At 46.6% G+C, this 16860-nt stretch overlaps 2 protein-coding genes across 8 annotated transcripts in view; one reads left to right on the top strand and one right to left on the bottom strand.

Moving 5' to 3' along the window:
- Positions 1–15263, bottom strand: part of LOC8044016 — a 63843-nt gene extending 48580 nt beyond the window's left edge. For 2 of the 6 annotated variants that reach the window (XM_040209068.3, XM_040500513.1), the window contains exon 1: positions 1404–1600. In XM_040209068.3, coding sequence (XP_040065002.1) covers positions 1404–1505 — 102 coding nt within the window. In that variant the 5' untranslated portion in view covers positions 1506–1600. Of the gene's footprint in view, positions 1–1403; positions 1659–12847; positions 12920–15174 lie in introns of those variants that run through there. The other 4 variants (XM_029993787.4, XM_040209069.3, XM_040209070.3 and 1 more) reach the window with 3 other exon arrangements.
- On the top strand, positions 2702–11193 carry LOC8044017. Of its 2 annotated transcripts, XM_029993793.2 has the most exons (3): positions 2702–2835; positions 8141–8458; positions 9866–11193. In XM_029993793.2, exons 2-3 carry the CDS (start codon positions 8159–8161, stop codon positions 10952–10954), a joined length of 1389 nt encoding a protein of 462 aa, XP_029849653.2. In that variant the 5' UTR covers positions 2702–2835; positions 8141–8158; the 3' UTR covers positions 10955–11193. The 2 variants fall into 2 exon arrangements, with proteins under 2 accessions (XP_029849653.2, XP_042144379.1); XM_042288445.1 differs by lacking the exon at positions 2702–2835 and having other exon boundaries at positions 7897–8458.
- Positions 15264–16860: the final 1597 nt, after the last annotated feature.

Below are 16860 nucleotides of genomic sequence, written 5' to 3'. Positions count from 1 at the left end.
GCGCCCTTTACATTGCTGGTTCTGTTCTCGGCGGCGGCTTTCCGGCGAGCGATGTGCTTTTCTTTGGCGAGGGAATCCGAAGCACTCGACGCAATGGAAGTCGAGGCGACAGCGGCTTTGCGGCAGTTACGAACCCGTTCGCGCTGCTGTGTACGTCACCGCTCCTTCCGCAGCCAGTCTTCTTTCCCCAAAAGGGCACACGGCTGACCCATCCCGAGTCCAAACCGAAACTGATAAGAGCGTAGGAAACAGCGCGCAAAACAAACGAGGACGAAGGAACACACGTGACAAGCGCTGCGCTCATTACGTGTGCTTCTTCTTTGTCTGTTTTTCGCGCCTGTTTCCTAAGGTGAATTCCCACCAACGCGCCGCCCAACTATCCATTCTTCTATGATAGGTGGAAAGATTGGCACCATCTACCAGCGACGGCAGCAACCATACTGGTTCTGTGCTTGCTGCCGTCGCTTATAGATGGCGATAGCTGTCCAGAGGCGTTTTGTCGACAAGTGTTTTGTACCGGACACGATCCTTGGGAACCTAGCCCTTAACAGCTCTGCTGTAAAAATTGGTGTCTCCGTGGTGTGGCCAGAACGTGGTTGACATTTCGAAAATAAAATTGGCTCTAAAATTTGCGCTATGTAAAAAAAGAAAAAAAAAGTGTCTAACGTTACGTTTGGCGTAACCCAAGTTAAGTCCAAACTTCGCCTTCCTTAGGTTCACGGGGGAAAGAGAGGAGGGCGGGGGGGAGGGTTAGGTATACCCGTTTCAGTGCTCCGCCCGGACGTAACGCTAGCCACAGCAGCAAAAAGAAAAAAGAAACTGTTTTTTTTACAACAAAAAGACAAATTGCACTCGTTGATTGTTCCTAATGATTTTTCTTTTTTTTGTATAGCGAAGTTTTATTTTGGTTGCTAATACTGCTTGCAGTAATATTTTATTCTCTCTTTGTTCACTTTTTCTACCGATATGACCACTTTCTGAAGTACAGTCTGCGGTAGCTCTACAGCCATACAGTCGTTTTTTTTTTTCTTTTTGTGCTGTACAGCTTTATTATGATTAGAGCGCATTCAAATAACAAGTATCTGCTTATTAAACTGACATAAGAAAATTAAAAAAAGCTAACTAATAATAGTTATTGGAAGGATGAGAACGGAGGAAGAGCTTCGTTTCGGCGCATCATGATTCGGTGTTCATGATTCATGAGCCTCGAGCGTACACGCGCAGTCAAAGCACGACGGAAGGCAAAGAGGGCGTGCTGGAGGCAGGGTCCTACTAGGGAGCCTCCCTAGGTCCTACCGCTCTCATCCTCTTAATAACCATATAATATTAATAATAAAATTTAAAAAAAAACATCGAACAAGTAACTCTGAGCATAACGTAACTAATGGAAAGGGTCCGCTTACTCTAATCTTCGCCTGCAAGTTTTTGTCACCGCCGTCGCAGCTACGTCGACCAAGCAGAACGTCTAAGGACGCCAGTGCCTCCTCGTCAGCGTTATTCAGCATTTTTTAACTGTTTCCCACGGGCTGTGCTCACAAAGTTCACGATCCTCTCATAGCCTAGCGTAAACACAAAGCACGTGCAACCAAAGTACCCAAAGGCCCCAAAGGCCCTAAGCTGCCCTAAGTACCGAACCGAAGCAATGGCAAACAGTAAACAAACATGGGATAATAGTCGCTGGTGGCGCTAGTGTACGTATCAAGATATCAGATAGCATCCTCGATCACCCGCACCGGTGCGCACCGGGGCACTGAGGTGCGCCCCTTCATCTTCGATCAAGTGCACCGGTGCGCACCGGACGTCCTCGATCAACGAAGCGCACCCTCCCGGTGCGGCTTTCCGTTGCCCCAACGCGCACCAAGAAAATCGGCGGTGCGCCGGGGGGCAGTCCCATCAGGCATTGCGCCCAGGAGCGGGAATCGAGAAGATGGCGGGAGTAGCAGACGCGCAGATTATCGAGATGGCGATCTTGCAAAAACGAACACGCCTCGCAGCTGTACTAGATGATTTCCTCGGGTCTTCTGACGTCGAGACGACGAGCTTCTCACCATCGCCGCGATTACTGGCGATTGCTTCGGTGGCAAGGAGCGCCCGAAAAGCACGAACTTCGTGGAAAGCGGCGCGAGGCGTTTCGATGACAGCGAGGTACGGCTATTATCTGGTGTTTCGTTTTCTTGAACCAATAATGATGGCCAACATATACATATGGAATTGTCACCCACTTCGTGACCCCATCGACAGTCACGTCCACGATGTTTATTTCTGTGGGACCGTCAAATCCGCGAGTAAAACAATAGAAGAAATTGACAGCAGACGGGCACCGTGCGCTGACCTACGCAAGAAAAAACGAACAAAACGCGAAGTGACGCAAGGTGGAGCTCGCCGCGGTGCATCGGCGCGGCGCAGTTTGTCCTCGATGTTGCACTGACATCGCGCTGCACGACCGAGGAGCGCTGTGCACTGTGCTGGTTTCAGGGCGATTCCGGTGCGAGTTGATCGAAGATGCTAAGAGATCTATTAATGTGCTAAAGGCAGGTTACAAAGATAGATGTAATAAAGAATATTTTAGACGCTCTGGCACACAAAATAATAGCTTGAAATATAATAACATAAAATAAGTTTTAAGACAGGGTCGAGAGGTAGAAAGCTAAGCCGTAGCGCATTTATACATTTTTTACTTTTTTACCACAGTGATATTTTTACCTTTTTTTTCCCCTCGCTTTTTCAAAGGAGTGGACCGGCGTTATCTGACTATCAGAAGAGTTATTGACTAATTGCTTTCATCGGTAGTGCCGAGGCTCTTTTGTCATTTTAAGAAGTGAGGTTCGTGGATTGGTAAGCGTATTTTCTTTCTCCTGATCATCCACGAAGTGATCGAAACTCTCAACATTCGCTTCTAGTTTGTGGCACATGTTTCGTTGTTTCAGACGCCGCGGGCCGTGTCCCCCGAGTAGAAAAGGCAGCGTCATAAAAATCGTCGTCTCACCTTCCCTGAGTATCATAAAACCCAGTGCCCCATTCCCGCATTCTGTTGGAACTGCCATCCCGTTGATCCTCCTTCCTGTTCCGTTTTCTCGGCGGCGATTTTGAGTTGGTTCGGAGCTTTCCAACATGGCAGAGTTATAAAACATTCATTCACATAAAAAAAAGTTTGTTTAAACGTAGCATAGGCGTCCTGCGTTGCCCAGGAGGCGCTGCGAAAAATGACTTGTTAGGATTTGTTTTGGGTAGTACAAACTTGAGGGACTCAAACTGCCACACATATAGGCATACCTGCTCTGGCGCGGAACACGATAACAAGGAAAATAGAAAAAAAAAAACTAAAAATGCTAACGCCGTCGAAGCACAGGCCAAAGCTAGGACGATAAGAGCGAGAACCAAGAAACGACGTATCGCGCATCCCAAAGAAACATTAATGGGGAAGAAAAAACAAAAACGTTGGGACGCCAGATGCTCTAACGTCACCACATAGAGATACGAGATGCATACCCTAGTGGTGGTGGCATGAATCCGGAACTTTCAATTGCCTTGCGGCGTTGAATGTAGCCGATTTCAAATGTCGAAAGGTGTTTTTCCATTCTTCTGCACTACACAGAAGGAAACAAATCACGGCGAAGGCGCCACAATAGTGGGAGTCCCTACCAGGTGACCTTGTACTACCCAAAACGAGGGCGCCACAGTTTGTTCAAAGCTAGGGAGCCTACATACTCGCCAACTAAGCTTCGGTGCAGGAGTCCCATTGGCAATCCGGACCAAATGCAGTTTCAGAGCTTCGGTTCAAAAATTAGATTATAGCTATTTTTGGACAATTTCAATGCTGTCAGCTACAAAAAACGGGCCCATTATTTTTTTTTTTTCTGAATTAGAGGTAAATAGGGGTTGTCGCGAACTTTTGTCGAACCGGACTTTTAGGTCGAACTTTCGGGGTTCGACTAAGTTAAACCAGGTCGACGAACCTTCGAACTTTTCACCAAATTCGACCGGTTCGGCTTTGTGGGCAGTGTGGCCAAACCTTGATACAAGCATATCTTGGTTTGGAGAATTTTTTTTTTATGCAAAGAGTTATTTTATTTTATGAACAGTTGCAATTAAAAGAAACCAATTTCAATCACTGAAGAAGTTAATAACTTAATTTTTTTTGTACTGCATTAACTGAAATAACCAATCAGTGCTGCCCTTAATTCATCGCTTAGCCATCACCATCCAATCCGAAGCCAACTGGCCAGCCTTTTGCGCATGCGCACATGAGTCGAACCTTAATACAGGGTTCGTCAAATTCTCCACTAAAGGTTTGAAAAACACGAACCTTAGCCGGTTTGCGACACCCTAGAGATAAAGCGAATCGAATTGCATAATAAAGGTTATGAATTGAATTGACCCCGTAAGTGTGACGTCATGGGTCCAAACAAACCGTTGCTAGGGTCGTTGTTATGGACAAATACATGTGGCTAGGTTTCGCTACGAAAACCCGACCGTTCAAAAATCGGGAGTAGGATTTAAACTTCTAAAAATCACAGATATAGAAAGCTTGAATGTCATATATATTTCGACAGAGGTGTGCCAGTAATCACTTGTTTCTGAAATATTTACGACTGCAACTTCCGGTCCTCAAGATGCCTGCAGCAGACGATGAATGCAACCGTCTGCCACAAGCCGGCGCCGTCGTTTGAATCGTGTGAATAAGGACGATATTCTGATATTGCATTTGTTCTAAATATAATGATTTTCAGTAACTTAAGAGAATTCATAGTTGGGTGCGATGCAAAATATGGTTTATCGTAAGTCCAGGCGTCGATCGAGATGATCGTCTGCTAAAAGATTGCATTGGACCCGTGAGAAAAGCACTTCAGGCTATCGGTCGAGATCCCAAATTTTGTTTGTGGACTCGCGCTATGTAAAAGTGCGTCGCACCTCGTTGTAACCATCGCTGCAATGGTTGGTGAAAAATCGCAATAGACATGGAATTTTATAATAACTTGACAACATCAATAATAATAATAATAAACGAATTACTTTGACGGCGTACAATTTGTTTCTCATGCTGGCCTGCACTACGCTGGTAATGCACTTCAGGTCGTCGTCGTAACTGATCTGCATGACGTGGTTTGATTTTACGGCATTTTCATCCCTCTGAACTAAGCTGGGTTCTTCACAGAAAGAAACGCACATTGCGGAGGCCTCTACGGCCACGGCAATGCACTTGTTTTTGTCGCTTGTTTACTGACGCAATTCAATGAAGACACCCGCTGCAACAGAAGCCAGCGAATCTATCGTGTCGTCACATCAGTGGTAATACTTCAGAAATGGCTTTCATTGTTGCAATACGACACTGAGACGACAAGAACATTTTCATAATTAGATATCAAGAAGTTAGGTTGCTTACGAAAAATTATTTAATTGTAAGCAAAAATCTAGCCTCATGTGGAGTCTCCATGCATTAGTCCATAGCAGCGTCCCTAGCAACGGTTTGTTTGGACCCAGACGCCATGTTGTGACGTCATCACTTACGGGGTCAATTGAATAAAATATTTTTGAATAAGAACATTTTATAAAACAAATATTTTCTATTTTATGTGAATTAAGCAAGAATGCTCAATCAAAATTACCACAATTGGGATTTTTTTTTGTTCCCAAAAAATTTATGAAAGGGTTACTTTTATTGCATTAAGAAAAATGTCACACATGTGACTGATAAAAAAAAAAAGATGAAATAAAAGATCACTCAGTCCATGAGTGAAGTTACAGAGCACACATGAAATTACACAACTGGAGGCAGGTTGGCAAGCCACAACGCAGTCGGAGATCGCGTCGTGGAGCTGCACCAACTTTGTGCAACCTTTTTACACGGGTGAACACAACTATGTGAACATAAACGGAAGTACACAAGCGCAAGTGAGTCGGCAGGCCAAAGCCGTGTGATCGCGGTGCACAGCCGCACTGACTTTGTGCCATCTCTTTCTGTGTGTGCAATAGTTCTGTCGACAGAGGGCTTCATAAAGAAGCAATAAGCAGAGCCGTGTATGGGGAGAGTTTGGCCAGTCTATGATCTCGCCGCCGTAACGACCCCGTCCTGAGTGAGCCAATCCGCCTGCGGCGCAGAGCGAGAGGCGCGAGCGCATGCGCGTGAACTTCAGGCTGCTCCCAGCTAAGCAGGGAGGGCCGCCATTTTCATTCATTCGCCCGGCAAAATGCATGGGATCGACATCCAAATTTCGGTTCTTTCTTTTTATTTGGCAGGCTCTGACAAGAAAATGATATACTCTAGTGTTATTCCTTGGAATTAAGTTTCTCCTCGTTTGAACGCAAACTTTGACTCGGGCGAAAAAAAAAAAAAAGCCCATAGCAGACGATGCTTAGCCTCAACAGTGCTCGGCGCCAACAGCGTTGCGTCAAAATGGCCGTTGTTTCCTCTTTGCTCCCTTCTTTCTCCCACTCTTTTGGTTGCCTCCCTTTCCTTCACTTTTCTCCTCTCCTGTACCTTCGTCGCCACACCCACTGGCCAGACACCCCCAATATAAGGCTCTGGCAATAAGTTAAGAATATATATTTTTTTTTTATTTGGCAGAGGGAGCAAGTCTCACTTTTACCAGTGAAAACGGGTAGAAAAAGAGAGCAGAGGGAATACTGGCAAACTGATGAAACGGAAAATCATTCAAAAGATAACATGAACCAGATATCGCCGATGGCCAAGGTTAGCCTATCGCCGATGGCCAAGGTTAGCCGTAAATCCATATCCGAACCCATAGCACCTTGGCTACTGTAATGACTGTAAAAAAAAGTGAAAGCCGTTTACAACTCCCTGTAACGCCGAATTAGAGCGCAGCTCTTGAGGAGGAGGAGGCAAGGGTACTTGGGGGGGGGAAGGGGGGGGGGTCAAGTAACCTTGGGTGGGGGTCACGTGACGATGCCGATGCCGATGACGTCATCAGTGACGATGACGATGCGGATACCGATGACGTCATCAGTGACATCACGGATGACGTCATCAGTGATGATGACAATGACGATGCGGATGCCGGTGACATCATCAGTGATGATGACGATGCGGATGCCGGTGACGTCACTGATGACGTCATCAGTAATGAGGACAATGACGATGCGGATGCCGGTGACGTCATGAGTGACAATGACGATGCGGATGCCGGTGACGTCATCAGTGACGTCACTGATGACGTCATCGGGGGTCACGTGACCCCGGGGTCACGTGACTTGGGGAGCCACGTGACTTTGACCCTGGGGGAGGGGTCACGTGACCTTGCGTGTCACGTGACCTTGGGGAGGGGTCACGTGACCTTGGGATGACCTTGCGGGTCAAGTGACCTTGAAATGACCTTGGTTACGCCGACGGCGACGCCGCTCAAGCTCAGAACGGGCCCCTAAGAGCTGCGCTCTAAAAAGAAAAAGAAAAAAAAAATTGGGTTGTGTTAGCACAACCCAATTTTGGGCTTTGTCAGCACAAAAATTGGGCTTTGTCAGCACAAAAATAGCCTTTTTTGTGCTGACAAAGCCTGGCAGAAAGTCACGTGAAAAAGTAGAGCGGCAAGCAACAAATAAGGGGAGAGTCATGTAACAGGCGCACCGGCTGTGGCGAGACACCGAAACACACTATACTTTTTTTCTCCTTTTGTCGAGGGTAAATGGAACGCCATCCCATTCCCGTTCCTCCATTTCGGTTTCGTCTGTTTCGTTAGCGCTCAAAATTACTACAGGGATGAGTTGAGCTAGTTGATTATTATACATTACGGGTGGAACTAGCGGAACAATGAGGCTCGATAACCCTGCAACCTCAAGAAAAGCTCTTTCTGCAGGGTGCCCTCACAACTCAGTATAAATAGAAGGAAGGGGGCAACACAATTCAGGGTTAAAAAAAAAAAAGTGGGGTAAAAAGAAAAAGACTTGTCTTTTTCTTTCTACATTATGTTAGTGGGTGGGGAAGTATGTTCCCTCTGCTATCATACCAAGGCGGATCAGGTAGTTGCGCCCAGACTCGAAGCTGGGTCGCAAAAGCAATTCAGTCCGTTACGGGAGTGCAAAACGAGCAGGCCACATAACACATTCTGTGTTAAGACTGATTTGGCCTGTCATTTAGTCCTTAGGCTGGGTCTTCTGTCGCATAAAGTCGTGAACTTGCACCCTCCAGGTTCTCTGATGTGAGAAGATGGAGACGGTTGGCCGTGGCCCTGTGAAAGCCTTTTTCCTCCGTATGGTTGGTTTCTCCAATGCCCTGGATTGGAGGCCACTGCTTTTTTTAGAGCCGGTTGTTGCGGAGAGAGCTTGCATACTCTGCGGCACGGCGGGCAGGGGGGCGGTCAGGCTGTCCTGTGAGCACACTGTCTGCTCAGACTGCCACGCAGAGTGCGTCAAACAAGGAGGCATCTGTCCGCTGGATCAGAAGCCCTTCTGTGAGGACGACCTAGTTCATCTAAACTACTCCACCGGCTACCTTGGCAAGCGCAAGGTGAGTCGACCAGAAGCTCAGTTTCGCCTGGCCTCCGAGGAGTGCGGACCCAGCTTACGAACGAGATTTTTGTACTACCTGCGATGCCGTAGCAACTGTGGCACCCCACATCTCTGATGGTTATTCAGTCAACCAGTTTGGTCAATTGCAGGCGATGCGAAATGTGCAAATGATGGTAGCGGGATATCAGGGTATGCACAACTCTCCACATGCCTGTCATAAAGTTTGTGTGACAGATGCTTTTAAACATTTTTCAATCTTTGTCTCTACTAGTTGCAGCTAGATACACCTTCCAAATACTTAACTTCTAGGCACAATATACTCAGTCATTGGGTTGTGGACATTCGCATGAGGTACCCTAGCTTGCATCAGAGCGCCATTTTGATTGATTAGAACACGATCAACAACTGCCACGGCCGCTCAATCCCCTCCCCTCCTGCGGCGCATCATTGAAGGCGTACCAGAGTACTCTCTCCATCCCGTAAGAGAAAAGGTGGACGTAATGAGTGAAGGAATATCGATGCATAAAAGGCGATTATTGGAATGGTCTTATGAGCAGCTTCAGCTGTCAGACTAACATTGCTAACGTTGCCCGGCGAAGGTACTAGACGTGCGACACCAGAAGCAGAAATTGTGCCCCAAGCAGTGGTTTTGCGAGCTTGATCACTCCATCTGTTCTAGCGTGATAATTTAAATGTGATAATCTGAAGATAGGCATGGATAATTGAACTTGAACAGAGTTAGCAGCTTAAGATCAAGTCTGCTGTAAACTTTCCAAGTTTGAGTGGGCCCTGGTCAGGAAGAAGTACAGACTCTTGTCCGAACATGCTTGGCGGTCCTTGATGCAGTTGGTCATCATGAAACTTGGGCCAGCTTGAACTGTCTTTATGGTAACGCACGTAATCTATTCCAACCAACCGTGGCCAGACACTACAACGAAAAATGTGGCATTAATCTGGCAGTCTGGTTAATTTTCGTCCTATTTAGCCTCCATTATCTCATTTGCAACCTCACATTTTGTTTGATAATGTAGTTGCAGAGTTACGTGCAAGGGTGGACCTATTTTTAGTAATGTCGCCTCTTCGGAAAGCATTCGCTCCTTGTGTGGTAAGGAAAAAGTCATGGGGCTTTTGGCATATCTGTTATGTTAGTTTTAGTTCACAGGAACATTATGCGAATTAAGCGTCAGCTTACCAGAACCGAAATAACATGCGAGTCAATGAATGCAACGGATTGAACGGTTGGTTCCTTTTCCGAGAAATGAATGCATAGAAATCGGGAGCCATAAAATAAAGGGGACCTCTTTTATTTTGTGGAACCAGGCCCTCATGACGTACATGCGATAGGCGTCAGTGACACTGCAATATCCTGATAATATAACTAGCATCTAATCTTTGCTTTCTGAAGGTGGCCTGCTGGAACGCACACAGTGGCTGTAGGTTTGTCGGCCCTGTCTCGGGTCTCCTGGAGCACTTTCAGCAGTGCGCCTTCCACACTGTCTCCTGCCCCCAGTGTCACACCTCTGTGCTGCGAAGCGACATCGTTAGGCACTGCAGGGAAGGCTGCAGCCTACATCTAGTCACGGATACAGCTGCCGTCAACTTCCTCGACCTTGATCGCAGCAGCATTGAACAGGTGCAAAATGAGCTCGGAGAAGCTGTGGGAAAGATATCTGGAGACCTGATCTCGCTGCAGAGGGGCCTGAACCTGTGCTGTGAAGGCATTAAAGCGACACATACGAGCTGCAGACGGCTTCTGGAAGATAAAGCTTGTAAGCACGATGACCTCACTGTAACCTGCACTGCTGGCTCCATCGTAAAACTGACGCTACTTCGAAGAGTTTTGGCAGATGTAAACAATGGGGTAGAGACCTTAATTGGGCAACTGCAGGCACATGATATACAGCTGGTTCAGAAATCTGCGGAAGATGTGAAGATTGCCATGATGACAGTCGGCAACATCGGCAGAGAATTCTTGACCGAGGCACTGCGTGCACCGAGAGGCCAGCCGATTTTAGCCGCAGAGAGGGTGTCTCAAAGCCCCTTTTGTTTTTGTGAATCCAAGAGTTATCACTGGTATGCCAGACATTGGACAGTCATGAAAACAACCGCTTTGGAAGGTTTGACCGCGTGCCTAGAAAGTCCCACATGGAATGCCTTCGGTTACAGTGTCAGTCTTTGCCTCGAGCTTGAGAACAATTTCAACTTCAACTGTTACTTCAGACTCCATCCTGGCAGCAGTGATCCTGACCTTGAATGGCCCTTTAATAAGTCCTTTGTGCTTGGGATCATTCATCCCCAGGACAGGTCAATGGATATTTGCTACAAATTCGACGCTGGTGTGGATCGAGAAAACCCCTGCTTTCAAAGGCCGAGAGGAGAAATAAAGAAGGCACTGGGGTGCGGAGTAGTCCCCCTGTGCTCTGCAACCGAACTTGAAGACGGAGGGTTTGTTTGCAGCAACAGGCTGCACATGTTTCTGCAGGTCATGCCATAGCCTGTTCATTGCACTGTGTCATTCAGTTGAAGATGGTCAAACCGCTTGGGAATGATATTGTAATACAATTTTGTTTTTTACAGAGCGTTTTGGTAAAACGTTGGGGAAGAAAGCCCTCCCACGAGCAGCGGGAATATGTAGTTTTTTAACCTTGAATTGCTGGTGTGTATCTTTAGGGCAGTGAGCCTTGCCTAAACTTTGTTCAATCACAAATAAAAGGTTTCAACTTGATGTACAAACAATCGAAGCCGTCCCGCTCTCAACTCTGGAATTAGCATGTTTGTGTGTGCACCTTCATTTTTTCTACTTTTCTATGTTTTTGCTAATCTTAAGGAATCCTTAGTACGGCAGACTTGAAGGGGGCATTTGCTGAATTGGGGCACGCGAGAGCTGTTCCCCAATTCGATCTACAGATCCGTGGAGTATCATTCATAAATCTATAGCTGTGTCACTCCGCAATCCCACTGCATCGTTCCAAGTCCAATCGCAGCCGACAGCTACGACGCAGTGGAGCCAATCAAGCAGCCTTGAAAGCACGTGTCATGGCGCTTGTCGTCTTTGTCCGTCTGCCGTCACCGGCTAAGCCAATAACGCATAACGAGTGTGCCACGATCCTTCACTTTCGGTTCTGCTTGATCGGCTTCATTGAATCATAGCCTTGGCTGTGGTCGTACTTAAACTGGGACAGGGTATTTATGCTCGCAAAGGTATTTATTTGTACACGACATATAAGGCCCAACTACCCTGAACACAATTTGCGGCTCGAAGTTTGTTTTCCTTCCTCCCGAAAATTGCCGATCGAGAACTGACGGTTAGTCACACTCACTCTCTTCTCCGTCGTCACGTTCCGTTCTCTCTGGTTTAGACACAACCACCAAAGATAATCAAAGTTGTGGGTCATCAAAGGCACACACTCAATACTAAAAGTAGACAAAAAATATGATAGCCATTTTTTGTGGCTTCTAAAAAAACTGCAAATACATTGATTTAAAAAAATAAAAAAAGCTACGTGACTTTTGGTAACTTTCTCTATGTTTCTCTTCCTTCCCAGTCCAGTTTCGGTTTTGAGCAGTTGCAGATTTTGACTTTATTAAAAATATATCTGATGCTGTAGCAAACATTGATTGGGTAGTTTTGCAACACCATAACAGAATGCCTGGCAAAAAAATTAAAATAAGTTTTTCTTTTTTTTTTTTTTGGGGGGGGGGGGGGGGGGGGGTTGTTTCTTTAAAGGGATACTACAACGAAATTTCGGCGCTCATTTTTTGGTCTATGTGTGTTCAAAGGAGCAGCATCACATCGAACATACCAATATCTTTTTAAAAAGTCACGAAAAGAAATTTTAAAACGAATTAAACGATCAGCAAAGAGCACCTGGTGGATGTCGCTAACGCCTCGCTTGTAATGCCCGTCTAGGAACCTTGACAGCTAGTGACGGAGGTTGTCTCGCCTCCGGCCACGACAAGAGAAGAGGGGAAGGAGGAACTCCCCTCTTCCCGAGAATGCCTTTTGTATGTCGCAGAAGTTGCTATTGTCCCTCAAGATTACAGAAGATTAACCCGTTACTCAAAATTCGTACAAAAGCAGCCGCTTCGGTGGCTGGAACGACTAGGTCATCCTCTCGACGCCAGCCTCGCCGTAGCTTTGCTCGTCCTGAGACGACCTACGTCACAATTACGTTGGATGTCACGTGGTCTCCGCTGGGCCTTCTTCCAGCGCTTGCCATAGTGGGCCATTTATAACGAAAGATACAGCCACCAGGCTCAAAATACAAACGTGCGATTGTCATTTACGGATATTGTGGATCATATTCAACTTATTTTTGAACAAGACGGGAATATTTCAAATTTCGTTGAAGTGTCCCTTTAATGTGAAATAGAGTATATCACTCACTGCAGTTGCTTCTCTGCTGTCGACTTGCAGATGACGCTTCGCCCTGCAGGCAGAATTGAGGGCTCGCCTGGCCTGCTGGGCAAGGTGAACGGTTGTCATGCCTCCCCCTTCTGGGGAACACATTTCAGAGGCTGGACTACAGTCCAGCCTATGAAATGCCGGGTTTCACGGCGTCTTAAGGGGTGTCCAAACAGGACACTACATACGCACGACTCCGACAAATCGTGAATATTGAAGCGGGTGCGTCCGCTTCAATTTTCACGATTTGTCGGAGTCATGCGTTTTGTAGTGTCCTGTTTGAACACCCCTTTAGTCAGCATAACTGCACGAAATTTAGCGGGAAAATTGAGGTTGCGTGACATGAACACCAATTCATTTTTCCCGCTAAATTTAGCGGGGAAAGTGACGTCACATGATTTTGCGTCACGTCACTTATGAACAGATTCAGTTTCTCTGCCAGATTTAGCGAGAAAATTGATGTCACATGACCTCAACAGCCATTCAATTCCCTGCTAAATTTAGCGGGAAGATTGAACTTGCATGACTTCTACACCAATTTAGTTTTCCCACTAAATTTAGGGGGGGAATGACGTCGCATGACTTTGTGTCACGTCACCCATAAACATATCCACTCTCTCCTAGATTTGCCAGGAAAATTGACGTCACATGACCTAAACAGTAATTCAATGCCCCGCTAAATCTAGTGGAGAATTGAATTGCTGTTGAGGTGACGTACATGGCATTCATTTTTCAGTCTAATTTAGCGGGGAAGCTGGGAGGAGGGGACGGTATGAAGGGGGAGGAGGGGAGGACGAGGAGCAGAGGATGACAGGAGGAGGAAAAGGTGGGGCGTACCCTCCCCTTCTCGAGAGCTGCGCTCTAATTTTGCGTTACAGAGATTTGTAAACATCTCATTTTTTGATGTGCTGAACTCATCACCCTAGCAAAAATTCCGATAGAAATTTCTATGGGACCAATAGAGATTTGTATAGGACCGATAGATATTTCTATGGGACTGATAGAAGTTTCTATTGGTCCCATAAAGATTTGTATTGGTCCCATAGAAATGCCTATGGGACCGATAGACATTTCTATTGGTCTAATAGAGATGTCTATGGGACTGATAGAGGCTTCTATAGGACCAATAGAGGCTTCTGTAGGACCAATAGAGGCTTCTGTAGGACCGATAGATATTTCTATTTGTCCCATACCAGTTTCTATTGGTCCAATAGAAGTGCCTATGGGACCGATAGACATTTCTATTGGTCCAATAGAAGGGCCTATGGGACTGATAGAGGCTCCTATTGGTCCGATAGAATGGTCTATGGGACTGATAGAGGCTTCTATTGGTCCAATAGGACTTTCTATAGGACCAGTAAGGCCTTCTATGGGGACCAATAGGACTGTATGAAACCAATAGGAGTCTTTATGGGACTAATTGGGCATATGTATAGGCAGCTCTACTGGACCATTTGGCTTCTCTTTGGGGCAGTATGACGATCTAAGTAGAAAAGACAAACATTTATTGCGCATGTATTTGTTCAATGGAAAGCTCTACTGAACCCATTCAGTATGTATATGAATTAAATTAAAAAGTTATGCAGCAACTATTGCTATATATCTATAAGAAATTACTGTTAATGCAAGTTTGAAGAAAGGCATGCTTGTGTTCTAGCTCAATAAGTCTAATTAACCCATTCAGTTCAACACATGCAAATAACTATATCTGCTATGTAAGTATACAAAATTAATAGATGTAAGCATATTTCGCAAGACTCCTGTTTGACAGTATGATCTTCATCTTGAAAAGGCTTGAAAAATTATGTTTGCAGATACACATACTGTAGCGAAAACTTCAATCAAGGCTGCTGAGAAATTTAGTGTCTAAAAACTTTAATTGATCAGCAAACTATGTAGCGAATTTCTTGAATTAATTGAGAGTTGATATGGCCTATTGTACCATATTTGCAGCTAAATTAACTTTGAGCTGGGGGGCGGGGGGGGGGGGGGGGGAGGAGAGGAGAGAGAGGAGGGAGGGAGGGGAAGAAACGAGGGGTTCATCGGGGGCTGCATTGTATTAATTGCCTCCCGGGCCTAAGGTTACTGACCACTGGTCAAGAGGAAGTCTAATCCAAGCTTATCAGAGGTCATAAAAAGAGAAATTGTTCAGAATGCTTGGTCGTACCCCTAGAGCCACTAAAAAAGTAATCGGTCGTACCCAGAAAAAAATTATGCTGAAATCGCTGCTGTCGGTACGCTGATTCTCGACAGAAGGCGTTGGCATTTAGCGCGGCGGTTCTGACTCTGCGCAAGATGGGAATTCTAACCTCGCAACGGTCTGCGTACTGTTGTGTTTGGAGAGCCAGTGTGTTCTACCGGGCGTCGACGGTTTCGGATGCAGCCACAACAGCTTCCCTCGATCGCCGCCTAAGCTCCGCATGCTGTCTTTGAAGGGTCAGTAGAGAGTTTTAGTAGATCGTCCCGATATCTCCGATAACTAGACGATGTGTGCGCAAAGGCCGATCTCAAGCGCCTCTCCAGGCGCTTGAGACCGGCCCAACCGGCCTGCCAGAAGTAAGCAGCCCATGGCAGCACCGCGAAGATTGCTGCTAGGCCTAACACACCATATCATAATCACCTCACTTCCATCTGTACATTACATCATCACATAATCACAATCCCTAGACACGGCACCGCGGGCCTCCTTGGTACGGGCTTTTGCCTTTCTGCGGTGCCGCGGGCCGGAGCGCCGGAGCGCGTGCGCTCCAGTGCGCTCCACGGCGTTTGGATGGATGGATGGATGCTACTGGCTATACCCTTTGTATCGGGCGGTAGCTTGCGCCACCTAGCCTACGTCTAATAAAGACAAACATTTGATTCCCCCGCCCTTCTAAGCCAATTTTCTCTCCCCCCCCTCCTAACTATCACCAGGTAGTGCGGGATATCGCCAGGCTGACCTTTGGGGGATCGGGCAAAAAAAACTAAAAAACATCACACCCCGCCTCTTCCCCCCGGCGAGGGAGTCGCCAATTTTCCTCTGGTCAAACCTTGTCGGCGTTACCCCTGCACCCAACCCACTGGGGGACAGGGTTGAGACTTTGGGCCTGAGCCACGCGGGAGGGAGTCCCAATTTTCCTCTGTCCCGCCTGTCCCCAGCTGTGCTAGTTAGTTGTGCATCATTCAATTTTCCCTAGATAATTTCCACCAATCTTCTAACCGCCTCTTTGTTATTGTGATCCTCTTCTCCTCCGTCCTTCCATCGTCGCCAGCAAAGCCCAGGGCCCCGGCCAAACCCGTTACACCCTCAGGAGGGGCAGGACGAAGCCTCGTGCACCTTAAAACTAGGTGCTCAAGTGTCTCACTCTCATCACGGCATGCAGCGCATAATGTGTCTATCTCCTGAAATTTAGCCCTATACGTCTTCGTCCTCAAAACTCCCGTTCTCGCCTCGAAAAGTAAAGAACTTCCCAGCGAGTTGTCAAACACATTTTCCTTTCGTATGTCCTTTTTTTGTGACCTGTAAACCGTTAGAGTCGATTTTTCCTGCATTCTTCCCTCCCACATTTTCCTCTCTGCCTCTTTCACTCCCTTTTTCACTGAAGTAGTCTGCTCAGCCCCATCATTAGTGAGTAGGTATTTAAATGTAAGCTTTCGGGTTCGGTTTGTCCATTTTGTGTTTATGCTCTTCATGTATAAATACTTGTACACCTTACGTGCCCATCTCGTATCATCCATTTCAGTCAACCTTTGTTCAAATTTCAACTTACTGATTGCTTCCCTGCTCTCAAAAGACGACCAGCCCATGTCCCCCTGCACTCCCTCATTTGGTGTGTTTCCATGTGCTCCCAGTGCCAGTCTGCCTACGCTTCTTTGCCGAATTTCTAATCCTGATTGAACCTCTGATTTCATGCAGAGCACCCCATTGCCAAAAGACAGTCCAGGTACCATCACTCCTTTCCATATACCCCTGACCACTTCATATCTGTTATAGTTCCATAGTGCCTTGAGCTTCA

Source organism: Ixodes scapularis, unplaced genomic scaffold (assembly GCF_016920785.2).
Source record: "Ixodes scapularis isolate PalLabHiFi unplaced genomic scaffold, ASM1692078v2 PGA_scaffold10__122_contigs__length_95168666, whole genome shotgun sequence".
NCBI lineage: Eukaryota > Metazoa > Arthropoda > Arachnida > Ixodida > Ixodidae > Ixodes > Ixodes scapularis.
This window is presented reverse-complemented; position numbering and strand designations above follow the sequence as displayed.

What these genes read in the sequence shown, in the direction of transcription:
- LOC8044017 (XM_029993793.2), top strand. Translation starts at nt 8,159, where the DNA reads ATGGAGACGGTTGGCCGTGGCCCTGTGAAAGCCTTTTTCCTCCGTATG. An exon ending in GCTACCTTGGCAAGCGCAAG is followed by an intron (nt 8,459 to 9,865) that starts GTGAGTCGACCA and finishes TGCTTTCTGAAG; the next exon opens with GTGGCCTGCTGGAACGCACA.